Source organism: Chinchilla lanigera, unplaced genomic scaffold (assembly GCF_000276665.1).
Source record: "Chinchilla lanigera isolate Chin_1 unplaced genomic scaffold, ChiLan1.0 scaffold00073, whole genome shotgun sequence".
In the NCBI taxonomy this organism is placed as follows: Eukaryota; Metazoa; Chordata; class Mammalia; order Rodentia; family Chinchillidae; genus Chinchilla; species Chinchilla lanigera.
In genome coordinates, this window is record NW_004955474.1 from 2,053,091 (window position 1) to 2,066,682 (window position 13,592).

The following is a 13,592-nucleotide window of genomic DNA, read 5'->3' on the forward strand; positions in this document are numbered from 1 at the left end:
GTTTGAACAAAATGCCAAAATCAACAGAGAGCTAAAAAAAAAAAAAAAAAAAAAAAAAAAAAAAGAAGTAGTTGTTTATTTGACTAGAGGAAAGTTTTGTTCCCTTCCTTTATTTTTCTCTTTTTGTTTTAGCTGAAAATCTACAGATAGAGGAAGCTAGGTAATACCGAGCTTCTGACTTTCGAAGAAAACATTTTGCCCCAGGATTTGCCATTCTGATCATTTTCTGGAGAAGGATTCAGGAATTTTCTTCCTCCTTCACTGTAGAACAAGATGAATCTGATGATGTAGATTAGTCGTTCTCATTTTAACACCTAGCAGAATCACCTGGAAGACTTGGCGAAACAAAGGTTGTTGGGCCGGATGGCCAGGGTTTCTGACTCAGTGGGCTTGGGGTGGAGTCTAGAACAGGCATCTCGACAAGTTCTCAGGTGGTGTGGCCGTTGCTGGTCTGGGGCTATATTCTGAGAACCTTTGCTCTATATCAGAAAGTGTAGGAGCAGTGGCCTAAGGAAGAAAATTCCCTGGGAGAAAAATGAACAGAAAAGAGAAAATGGAGGACAATAAAAATTTTATGCACACATACACACACATGCACACACACAGCTGAAACACTGTTCCTTATTGTCTGAGGATGACAAGTCCTCCTCTCCACTGCGGTGGAAGCCGGGTTGTGTGTGTGTGTCTGGAGGGTGTGTGTGTGTCTGGAGGGTAGTGTGTGTGTGTGTGTGTGTGTGTGTCTTGAGGGTGTGTGTGTGTCTGGAGGGTAGTGTGTGTGTGTGTGTGTGTGTGTGTGTCTTGAGGGTGTGTGTGTGTCTGGAGGGTAGTGGGTGGTGTAAGCCATTCCTGGATGCCTCCTTAGAGAAAAAGGGGGAGTGTTTACTCAAAAGAGGCTGAAGGATTTACTGAAAGGACTACTTAAATTACTTAGATAAACCCTAAGTTTATACCAGCTGAAAAGAATTCATGTGCACTGTCTCATTCCTCCCTAACCCCTCCATTAATCCTTCCTCTAAAATCTTGGACACCAGGGCATTTGGGCACAGAAGAAAGGCCATACTTTCTTTCCAGCACAGAAGTGTGGTCTGAACGAAACTTCACAAGACCACTATATCAGCCTGCACTCGTAAGTAACACAAAATCTAAGAGGTACTTATTGAGGGGTCGAGATTTGTGGGAAATTGGCTGGGTGCTACATGCTCTGAGCAGCATCTCATGGCTGACCAATGGCATTCTGCAGCATCTCATGGCTGACCAATGGCATTCTGCAGCATCTCATGGCTGACCAATGGCATTCTGCAGGGGCACGGAGGGGTGGCCCATCTCTCACTAGGTCCCTGTGCTCAGACCCACCCCTGGGCTGTGGCCATGGGATCCCATATCAGGGGCAGACTCAGAAATTACATTAGCCCCAGGCACATAGCATCTATTGCCTTCCATAGCCCTCTTTATCCTAATCCAGCCTAATTTTATTTTGTCTTTCCTGGCCGTACTTCAGTCTGATCACATGAGCATCTTCCGGGATCTGTCAATGAAGGATCTATTGAGTAAATGAGAGCTCCTCAACGGAGAGAAAGAAAGAAGTCTGCTGGAGGCTCATGCTTTGGGGGCAAGCTTGTAGGGAAGATAGCAAAGAGGACAGAAAAACCGGGTTCGGGAAGCCAGGGTGATAGGGAGTAGCAGCAGCATTGTGGGAAATAGCAGACAAGAGTTACCAAATGTTTTTCTTAATCCCTCAGTCCAGCGCTCACCAGAAGAAGTTGTATCATGAAAAGAGAACAGGTATTAGAGTCAACTGCCCAGGCTGGGGAGATAGCTCAGTGAAATAAGTGCCTGGCTGGGAAGTGCAAGGTCCTGAGTTCAATTCCCGGTGCCAAAACAGAAAAAAAATAATAGAACCAACTGCCCAACTCTGCCATTCGGTGGCCTTGGAAGCCATTGTTGTACTTCTTTGAACCTGGGCTTTTTAGCCATAAATTAAGAAAAGTAATACTTACCTTTCAAGGATTGTTGGAAGAATTAAATGATTTTATTACATGATGTAATTCATGTAAAACATCTAGCATGTCTACATTAAAACAAATTCCACGTAAGTGGCTGTAAGTATCATTTCACACAGAACTGCGCTGAACTCTTTATGGGGAGGCAGCTTGTTTTCCGCACAGTGTCAGTGACAGTTAATTGAATTAGGGTGTGCAGGGGTCTAGATTTCTCTAACATGGTCAAAACGGCACCTGGAAGTGGACTCCTTCTCCACCCTTCGGCCCCTGGACTGCCCGCCTGAATGTTGCCCTCTGGCTGGGATCTGTATAGGCGTGTGGTCCCTGACGACGTGCTATCAAAATGAATTTCATTTGCTCCACTTCCTTTCCTGTTGTCTTTTCCTTCCTTGTCCGTTCCCCTGCCCCGCATAGAAGTACCGCTCTGTTTGGAGGACTGCCTGTTTGTATACATGTCTCTTATTAACCGCTGGGAGTTTGGGGAGAAATTGTTGAATCAGCTCACACCTGAAACTGAAGATAAAAATGGTTTTGGGGACTGCACTCTATTCTTCTGAAGCTTGGTAACACACAGTCAGCAAATGTGCAACCTGTAGGGATGGCAAGATAAAATTTAAAATGATTTATCTGTGGAACTTACCGCAGGATTATTCAGTAATTTTTTATATTGCCCAGTGTATTCTGAGAAGAGTTTAAGATCTGGTTATGAAAAGATGAGAAAAAAGCTTTGTAGTGAGTTCCTCCTAAATAAAGAGTTTGAAATATTTAACTTAGTTTAGGTCATTGCGTCTTGGGAAGTTTTACTTGGATCTTTATCTATCATTGCAATCAAGTTCATTAACTCATTGCTAATGTAACTTTTTGAATAAAACAGTTGGCAAGAAATTCAGTAAATTATAATAATCCCTTCCTGATTTTTTTTCTCCCTAGCTAGAAGTAGGACATTTTATTTTTTGATGCTTCTACTAGTTTTAAAAGTGTAGCCTGTCTACTAAGGAATTTCATTATTAGATTGAAAACAATTCTTTCACAAAGAAAAACATGAAGCAATGTTTAGACTGTGCTGCGTGACAGCTGATCACTTGATCTTTGCATTGGGGAAAATATTTAAAAATTGAGAAACTATTCGGCCTTTGCTCATGTCAGTGACTCTAACGGCCTCGCTGGCTGCCTGAGGTCTCTGGCTCAGCGGCCTGATCGGCCTTCCTGTGCTCTACTTTTCTGCTTCCAGGCCTTGGTTTGCAGTGTTCTTTGCTAGGAGAAACAGTCTCTCCCACCCACGTCTGTTTCCTCAAATCCCAATCACCCTCCCAGGCCCGGCTCAATTACTCCCATTTTGTAGCATTCCCGCAACACCAGGCGCGGAGCACTTTCCTTCTACCCCAAGCGCCTAAAATATGAGCCGTTTTTTTCACCATTCAGATGGTATTTTCCGAATTCTGTCTTGGGGTCTGAGGATTTGTGAAAGTCCCTTTTATTTCTTTCTTTTCCAAGATCCTGGATAGAACAATTGATTTTCTCCCACAAAGCGTCTTACACAACAGAGAGAGCCCAGCGCATCTGCGCCACAACCATGAGTTCTACCTAATTTTAACAGGCATCAGTTGCTGCCTGAGCAATGCCACACAAAGGATGTTGAGCAGAAGAAAATAACAGTCTGGAAGGAAACTGCTACTTCCAGAGGAAATGAAGCCAGATTTGGAAAAGTAAATAGTCCCTTTGCTGATGGCATTTTAAGCTGTTTCCTGCCCTTGGGGCAATGACCCTGCAGGAAGAGACTGAGTGAAAAGGATTTTTGTCATCCCGCGACAAGGGCCTCATTCTTTCGTTCTGAGCATCCTGCCCGGATGGAGTCACTATGGAACGAATTTAAGAGACGCTAAAGCATTTCATGTTTCGGTCCAGAGCTATTTCTCCCATTAACCTTCCCCTGGTGAAATCCCCATAGTGAGAGCACATGGAGAAGACTCAGCCTTGCTCAGTTTCAGGAACAGGGCAGCTGGGGGCACGTGGGGTCCACAAGACCGTGCTGCAGCCAGACTTTGAAGCAGAGTGGGTCCGGGCCAGGGTATGGGGCAAGGTCCAGAAGATTCTCGATTGCAAAGCTGCACAGTGCAGAGGTTTGAGACGCCTGGGATGTGGGGGACGGAGAAGGGCCCAGTTAGAGATGGAAACCTCAGGGTAGACAGAGCTAAGTTGTGTCCCTCTGTCTCTTTACAATTTCTGCAGGGTTAGTCCAGAGTGTGATTCATGAGAAGGGATCCAGCTCACCTACTGTTAGTTTAACCTATCTTCCCAGGAGATGGGTAAACACACTTAAAAATAGAATACATGTTCCTCATGATGGCCCCTGTATATATCTGCAAAAACACAACATAATATTAAGGTGGGTTTGTTTTGCAAAGAAGTTTTCTGCCGTTCTTTTTGATAATACAGTACAAGCTGTTTTTAACTTGGGATATCCGTTGCCAGTTAGCCTCGGAGAAGTGGTAGTACTTCCTTTAACCACACGAGGTCGTGCGTCAGCCAGCCCCTGGGGACGGAAAATGGCTCCCGCGTTCTGCTGATCTCCGTTTTCCCTCTGTTGTCTGTCAACTGCTTTTCCTCCCAGGGTAAAACTTGACTAGCAAATTTCAGTGGAAATGGAGCACGTGGAACTGTTTTCGGGCGAGAGGGTGAGGGGTCTAGGATAAAGGCAGGTTTTATGATACTCGTGTCTGATGTCCAATTTATAAAACTCACAGCATGAACATTCAGGTTTTTAAGTTTGTGATTTGGGCCCTGTAGCTTTCAGCTGAGATAAAGAACAGAAGATCATTAGGTTCTTAGACCAGAATCTTCTGAGACCCCCAGGAGACCCATGGGAGGCAGAAGTCAGCTGCACTTTGGTGCAGCCGCTGTATTTGCTTTACTCTCTGGATACATCTGGATAACTAATCCCAAGGAACCTGATTCTTCAGTAAGATCTGTTCACCAATTCCTATTTTACCCTTATTTATCATTTTTCTGTCATGCGTATGTATGGAAAAGAACTGTTTGTTAGTAACAATACCCTAGGATTTTTATCCTCCTGCAAATTGCCTAACAAACCATTGTTTCATTTGAAGGAAGAAATCACAGAGAAAAGATCTCTAACCACAGAGACTTCCTTCATTTCTGTCACACATTGTGTGAATTACAATACTTGATTATCTAACTAGGAAGTGCCCAAATTATGTTGTATAATTTTTGTTCTTTCCATTTCCATTCTAAGCACTCAAGAGTTGGTTTTTTTTGTTGTTGTTGTTTGTTTTGTTTTTGTTTTTGAGACAGGGTTTCACTATGCAGTTCAAGCTGGCCTCGAACTCACTTTGTAGCCCAGGCTGGCCTCGAACTCACAGCAGTCCTGCTGCCTCAGCCTCCCAAGTGCTGGGATTACAGGCGTGTGCCGCCACGCCTGTCTCCAAGGGTAGTTTTAAAGCTAAAAATTTCTCTTATTGACTTTTTCTTTGCAGAGCCAAAACAGAGTTGAGAAGAATAATTCAGTGTTCCCTCTGTTCTCCCACACATCCTTGCCTAGTTTTCACAGTCTGTGGTTGAAATGTCTGCAAAGAAGCAAGGACACAACTTCACCAAATAAAACGTTCTTTCATTCATCCTTCAAACAACAAGGGTTTCGTTTATTTTTCTCTCCCTGGGAAGTATTATTTAAAGTGCAAAATCACTCTGACCAGAAGAAGGTAGACCCACTTGTTCCCTTACTATCTATTTTAGGGTTACGAAAGAGCTCCAGCTTTCTTCCCCTGGAGGCAGACAATGCCATCTCCACTACAGAGCCGGATTCCGGCACCAATAACCAATAGCAATGTGGTGGGAGAAGGCAGCATGGCGCCAGGGGGAAGGAGGTTGGCTGCTACTGGCGGCCACTGAAAAATAGTTCTCACTTGCACACTAGTGTTGTTGAGTGTACCTTGCTGTAGCCAGTGCCCTGGCCAGACATTTCACCAGGAAGGGAGAATGGAGGTGTGCCGATCAGGAGCAAGTCTTTCTGGTCGGATGGATCTGAAAGTGTGAACACTTTCTGAAATTTCTTAGCGGTGAGTGGACACTACTGAAACAAGGACAGGTCAGAAACTAAGACGACCAGACCAACACAGCTGTCCCAGGCCTTTGGGCTGAAGGTATCAGGGAGACCTGCAGAGCACTACCTGAGAATCCTGGAGCAATGTCTCTGTAGAGGAAACAGGTGGAACAATTCTTCACTGCTCCATATTTCGATTTCTTTATTTACTGTTCAAGCTCTTAGCGTTTCTCTGATGAGGCAGGGGAAGAAGCGGGAGGCGCGCGTTTGTGTTTCACTGGGAGTGCTAAAGTGGAAGCAGGCACCATGGCAGAGCAGTCATAGAGGACAGAGGAGCTGTCGATGGGAAGATGAAGACAGGTGAGGTAGCTGAAGCCACCTAGGCTGCTGTCTCATGCACCTAGAGGCTGTTCTTCCTGACCTTGGTGTCATGGATCTGTGTTTTTCTGTCTGGACACTGATTAATAAAGTCATCTTAGAAATATAAGCTCTAAAGCTTGTTGAGCATTCCCCCAATGGGATTCCAACATAAATCTGCCCAATATTCTATTTCTTTCTAGAAAAAAAACAATAGTTTTTACTAATACCTTGTATTTCTATAGCACTTCACAGTTTATAAACTACTTTTCTATGGAAATCTCATTTGAATTTTGTAATAACGCCTCTGAGACAAGCAACAGAAGAAACAAAGTTTCATACACATACACAGCTGGTAGTAGTAGAGGTAGAAGAGATACTTAAATCTAAGTCCTCTGTCTCAAAGTCCCATGATTAGAAGAACCCTCTTCCCTGGTAGCAAAATGGTGAACACAGTTCTGAAATTGGGACTGTTGGGAGAGGAAAACAAAAATGAGATGGACAGATATTAAGCAAGAGAATGAAATGAAAGTGTGGACATCTTATATGCCGTGCGTGCATGCACGCGCCCACACACACACACACAGAGTCATTAAAAACACAATTGGCCAAAAAATGTATAGACACTTTAGGAAAAGAAAAATAGTAGGTTTTCTTTTCAACAGATGGTGTTACCCTCACATGGGGGACCCTAGAGGTTGTCGTATATCGCAGAAAACCTACTACACAGCCAGCCCTTAGAGAAGAAACTGAAAATGCATGTGCAGGAATCTCAGTGACAAAGGTTACCCAAGCAACAGTTCACCATATTAATAAATGTCTGGAAGCTCATGGGAACCACTTTGAACATCTCTTGCAATTGTAGAGGCCAAAGGTGAGTTGTATTAATCTCATGATGTCTCGATAAGTTTAGTATTAAAACACTTATACAAGTTTTTTTTTCCAGAAGTGTGCATACACTTTTGGCAGTCTGCATTTATATAGCCTTCCTTAGTATAGTTCATAACTTATTGTGACTTGTAACAACATCTTTCCAATGTAATTGTATATGGATAAATATTAGTTAAATCACATGACCAATAATCATCTTTTACTTGCTTCCATTTTTTCTTTTCTTTTTTTTTTTTTTTCTTTTCTTTTTGAGACAGAGTCTTGCTATGCAATTCAGGCTGGCCTTGAGCTCACTTTGTAGCCCAGGCAGGTCTTGAACTTGCAACGATCCTCCTGCCTCAGCCTCCTGAGTGCTAGGATTACAGCCGTGTGCCACCATGCTCAGCTTACTTGCTCCCATTTTAAAATGTTTTGGGATTTGGCCTATAATTCTAAGACATATGTATGTGACTCAGGATATGCTAATTTTGTATCACCCATCTCTTATTAAATAAATAGATAACTGCTAAAAATGGGATTATATCTATTGGAGAAAATGTCACATTTCATGCAATGCCAAGTTTGGTCTCTACACCCTTGCTGAGACTTTTTCGTTTGGCATCTGCACCTCTCCTTCCCCCCAGCCCACACCTGGCAGTTGTCCAGGCTTGAAGGTGACCCAGTAATGGAGACACCGTTGTGTGGTGCTAGTAGGAAAGCGGCACTGTCTTCTGACCGGTGGTCACTGGATGGATGTTGACATAGGGCTTTGCTGGAAAATGCTCAGAAGCACTACCCCTGCTCCTTGGAATGTGTTGCTCAAAATAAACCCGTCCTCAGATGGCTGGAATGAACTGGATCTGGAGGACCGTGCTGCCCCTGAGCGAGGTCATGCGGATTGGACCTATGGACGTCTGTCTGTTTTAAACATCCAGACCCCAGGACTGTGCCAATGCGCGCTGAGCAGGGTCCGCTCTCCCCACACTATCTGCCCAGCCAGATAGTGTGATTCACTCTTGTCAGTCTGGTGACCCAGCTGGTCGCCCACTCACTCAGGACCTATATTTAAACATGGCTGGCAGCGGAATGATTCTGCATTTCTGTGGTTCTACAACTGAAAGTTTACTTTGAAAAACCGGGATGCTGCTCAGACATTATCTAATTAGCACCGTGTCTGCATGGCGGAAGATGCCTGTAACACGCAGTGTTGCCCCAGCATAATTTGGTCACATCCTGAAAACTCGACTGGGTAACTCAGAAGAAGACACAAAAGGAACTGCGCCCTTCCTATGGGTTAAGTTTAAGGGTGCCGGTGCCCAGTATTAGCCTCACCGGCGGAGAGAGCGTGGCTAGCAGATCCCCACGATGCTCGGGCGTTGCAAGAAGTAGAAAAACATTCTTGTCCCTTTGCACTGTCGTCTGGTCTATTTACCAAATAGAGTTGGTTGGCTTTAAAATAGTTAAGCCAAATTCTTCAAGTTTTTAGTGAAATATTGCAAGGTTCTTTTGACACATTATAATTTGAGTTTTTGAGGATTGCTCATTAGTCTCAGCGCTTGCTGTTCTCAAAAGCACGGGTTTCTGGTGTTCTTTTTTTTTTTTTTTTTGGTTTTTGGTTTTTCTCCGGTACCGGGAGCCGAACTCACGACCTTGTGCTTGCCAGGCAGGCGCTTTGCCGCTGAGCTAAATCCCCAGCCTCTCTGGTGTTCTTTAAAAGGTAATATCTTGTAAGCCAGCTCCAGTTTGCTACTGTGTGCTTTCTATCTGCCCCATACTTTATTGTCCGGAATTAGATACACTGCTGATTTACACAGACTTTGCATAGAGGAAAGATAGAGCAAGAGGGTGTATGAAGCATAAATGCGTTTGTAAATGCTTACTGTAGCTGCCCAGGTCACACAGAAAAGGAGCAGTCTCACACAGACAGCTTGCATCTTTGAGAATCTCTATGAAAAAACAATGATATTTTACCCTAAGCTTTGCCAATTACAAATTACAACCATTAGCAAAGAAGTGTAAATGAACATCCTTCTTCCCCACCAGTCTATTTCTCCTTAGTATATATTTATATTACATATTAATTATATATTGAACATATACTTTTACATATTTTCTATAGTTACAACTATAAAACAAGCATATATAAACACACACATTTTGTATAATTTATGTAAGTGAAATAAATCAGACACACAAGCTTAAATAGTGCATGGCTTCTCTTATATGAGAGCCCCAAAATACGAATGAATTGAAGAGCAAAGTAAAAGATAGATCATAGGAAAATGGAAATAGGTCTTTTGCAAAAGAGAAAAGGTCAAAGAGATGGAAGGAAGAGGAAGGAGAGGAGGGGAGGGGAATGGGAGTAACAAGAATAGAGATGTGTTACACCTATGTGCAAACTTCCAAAGATAAATGTCATCAGTATGTACTGTCAGCATGCAGTAATAAAAATAAGGTATTACAAAAGAGATAAATTTGATAGACATATTTGCTAGCCCTGTTTTTTCTTTTACCTTTAGAAAGAGATCACTAATTTTTGTGTAATTTGAAATGACAGTAAGGTCACACAGCGGCCCATGACAGAATCTCTAAGTGTCAAAGTAGCACGCACCACGGTGTGGCATGAAATCTTATCTGGTGCCCCAGTGTCTGTCCTCATATTCATTACCAATGTAGCTGAATCAGTCACCATCCTTGAGATGGAGAATAAAACAATTTTTTTTTTGGTATTGGGAATCAAACTCACAAACTCACACTTGCCAGGAAGGCTCTGTGCCTCTGAGTTATATGCCCAGCATCCAATACTATTTAAAACATGCTAACAGTGGGAATCAAACTCACAAACTCACACTTGCCAGGAAGGCTCTGTGCCTCTGAGTTATATGCCCAGCATCCAATACTATTTAAAACATGCTAACAGCTAACACTTATTAAATACTAAAATAAGCCCCATACTGTTCTAAGAATTTTATGCTTACTCAATTATTTGACCCTCATGGTGCCACTTCGAAGCAAGGTGAAGCTCTAGGTCTGCACTTTGAATGGCCAGATAACTTATCTCAGAATTCACAGATAGGGGCAGAGCTGGGTTGGTATCCAGGCAGTGTAGCTACAGAGCCAGTGCTCTTAATAAAGACACTATAGTACCTTAAATAAGTGTCTATTCTTTTGTCCTTTTACAGAAATATCTACATGTATCTAATTTAAATGTAAATTGAATTTTATATTGGGTGCTGTAACAGGACGTTTCAAACATTAATGTTTAGTTATGGGTAAAAACATTTTTACAGTTTGATAAATATATGGATAGGCTCTAGTAAGTTTGTTTAGGTCAAGCAGCCATTAGATTGAAAAAAAGCCTCAGCATAGTTTGAACTAGCGATCTGTGGGTTTTGATGAGCATTAAATATCTTACTAACATAGACACACAGCACTACACAGATGCATAGCAACAAATATTAGAATAATAAACATCTTTATGGTTACCTGGGAGAGAATACTTTTAATGGGAAATGTAACTTCAGTACTCTTGTGATGTTTAATCAGTTCAAAATAAAAACTTTTATTTGGAGCAATAAATAAAGCTGTTAAATATTTTCTAAAGTCTTTAAGCTATTTTTTCTAAATTAATACAGTTTTAAGGTTCTTAATTCAAACTGTGACTTAGCCTTCCAAGCAATCTATACAGCAGGACAGTGTAAGCCACTTATCAAATATCTTAGTACTGATTAGTAGGAATATCAGCACAGACCAAGTTTGTGGAGCTTGATGATTCTGACAGTTAAATCAAAAGGAAAGCTGCTACCAAAGCATGCATTTTAGTTGATCATATCTGGAGCTTGGTAACACATTTCTTACATTACAGAAGAAAGCACTAAATATTACACAGTTGTGCTCAGTAGAGAATATTTTCGATTTGTTTTTAGTTTCAAAAGCAGTAACCCAGCCAGGGTAGCAAGCACCTTGAAAATGTAAAGCACCACGATAGAAAGCTACTTGCTATCAAGAGCATCACGAGAGCCAAATTACCTGGGATCTTTGACCTTCCAAAAACCTGGCTTCTCCAGCAGGATGAGCAATCTCTGGGCATTTTGCTGAAATTTAAAGTTTGCTCGAGTTCCTGATGTCCAATCAGCACTGGCCCACTTAACACTAGCAAGCAATTTGTTATGTGTGCCCACAGATAGCCACCGGGGGCAAAGTAATTTTAATCTAAAAATGTTTTTGTGGTGGAAAGGTGCTATCAAGTGTTCCAGAAAGTGGAGTAAACAGAAAATATAAATACCCCAGTTTGGATATCACGTTGTCAGATAATTAGAATTGATTTGGGAACAATCAACCAGGACTGACTCAAGACCTAACGTGTTTATAAATGGAAAATATTTATAAACAAATACTTCTATAAAAAGAAAATGTCTTTTATTTTGTACAGAAAATCTACAGTCTCAATTTCCATCTCAGTGAAATTCAGAAGCATTTAATAAAAATGAAATGCAGAAGTATTTAGCAGAATCCTACCTACTGTGGAGGAGGCACTGGGAAAACAGCTGTAAACAAACATGGAGCTTCCAATCCCGGGGTGGATGTACGCAATAGACAGAGTGGATGAGTCAGTTATGTTATATTAGATCGTAGCATAGGTGAAGTCTAAGGAAAAGATATTCGTGAGACATCAAGTTGAAATTTTAGCTAAAGAGTCCTGGGAGAGTCTCATGGCAAAGGGAACTTCAGAGTAAACTTTCAGCCATGGCTTGCATGTTGTGTTCCTCCAAAGTCCATGTGCTAAAACTGAAACCCAGTATGATAGTATCCAGAAGTAGGGCATTTAGAAAGCAACTAAATCATAAAGTCAAAACCCTGAAAGATTAGCACCATTATGAATGCCTGGAGGCACTTTGAGGGCCTTTTCTCCCCCTTGTCCTGCTGTCTCTACATCTTTGGAGAATGAATGAGCATTGTTCTGTCCTGAAAGCAGAGGCAGCAAGTCCCTACCAGATACTGAACCTGCCAGCACCTTGATGTTGGACTTCCAGCCTCCAGAACAGCCACAAATAAATTTTTGCTCTTTATGCATTACCTGGCCTTGGGTACTCTGTTATAGCACCATCCACAGACTGAGCAGACCTGTAGATTCTCTACAGGATGGGTGTTCCTGACAGAAGGACTAGGAAGAGCAGAACCCCAGAAACAAGAGCCAGATGACTTGTTCCAGAATCAGAGATGAGGTCCTTGGCTAGCGGGACTGAGCAAGGGCAGTAGCAGCAAATGAAGTCAGAAGGGTATCAGGTGCCAGATGACAGGGACTTGGAGGTCTCCACAAGGATTCTGTCATCACCCTGCGTAGGAAGGAGAACCCCTGGAGGTCTAAGTGCAGGGGTGGTTGAAAGTGTGTTTGAAGTAGGGGAAAAAAAGATCAGCTCCAAGGTTCTGAGCAGTGCAGAAGGGATGATGGTAAGTGGCTGTGTCCTAACGTGTTTTGGAATGAAAACCAATAGGACTGCTGGGGAGGGAGAAGTAGGATCTGAGAGAAAGTCAAGACTCAGAATGCCACCCATTTTGTCCTGCAACTAATTAAGGATTAAGTTGCTTTTTATCAATCTGGTAAAAAACACAGAGGAAGACAGTTTGGAAGGCAATACTGTGTGTTTGGACTTGGACATATATTTTATAAGACATGGTCAAGTTAGGGCACAGAGTTTCTTAATGAAATAAATATCATGCCCATTAGGGGTCAGCTTTTCTAGGGCTATTGTCTGTTCATCTGTTTTGTCCAAAATGGATACCAAATTCACGATTTTAGTGGGGAGGTTCCCTTCAATCTAAAATTAATTGTAACAGCTAGTGGGCTTATTTACATTGGAATCTATGCAAAAACATCAATAAAAGATTATGTAAGAACTCTGTTTTATGATAACTCCTACACTTAAACACAATTTTCACATACTATACACAATATATAATCAAATTTAAGTGTAAATCCCAATTTTTTCCAAACTACTAAATTAGATAGATCAATCAACCAATTAATCAATCATAGCCCTTAGGCAGTTTTGGCTGAGAGAAGGCTGCTTTTTCTAGTTCAGATCAGGTCTCTCTTTTTTGTTTAATCCATATTCTGCAGCTCCCCTCTGAACGTCCTGAGGGGACGTTTTAATGCTCGCCAGGCTAGAATTCAAGCCCTTGGGCTAGGGTCACTGCTGATTCAGAGCCATCCAACCATATGTTTTAGACTATTTGAACATTATTGTGTACATGGAGACTATTATGTTTGGAATCAAACAGATCTGAGTCCAAATCCATACCAT

General features: G+C 42.1%; 1 protein-coding gene across 1 annotated transcript in view; it reads right to left on the minus strand.

Moving 5' to 3' along the window:
- Positions 1–11,425, minus strand: part of Mepe (matrix extracellular phosphoglycoprotein) — a 15,633-nt gene extending 4,208 nt beyond the window's left edge. Inside the window, exons 1-2 of the mRNA XM_005401332.2 lie at positions 11,317–11,425; positions 9,168–9,233 (exon numbers count right to left, since the gene is read on the minus strand). Coding sequence (XP_005401389.1) covers positions 9,168–9,221 — 54 coding nt within the window. The 5' untranslated portion in view covers positions 9,222–9,233; positions 11,317–11,425. The remainder of the gene's footprint in view (positions 1–9,167; positions 9,234–11,316) is intronic.
- Positions 11,426–13,592: the final 2,167 nt, after the last annotated feature.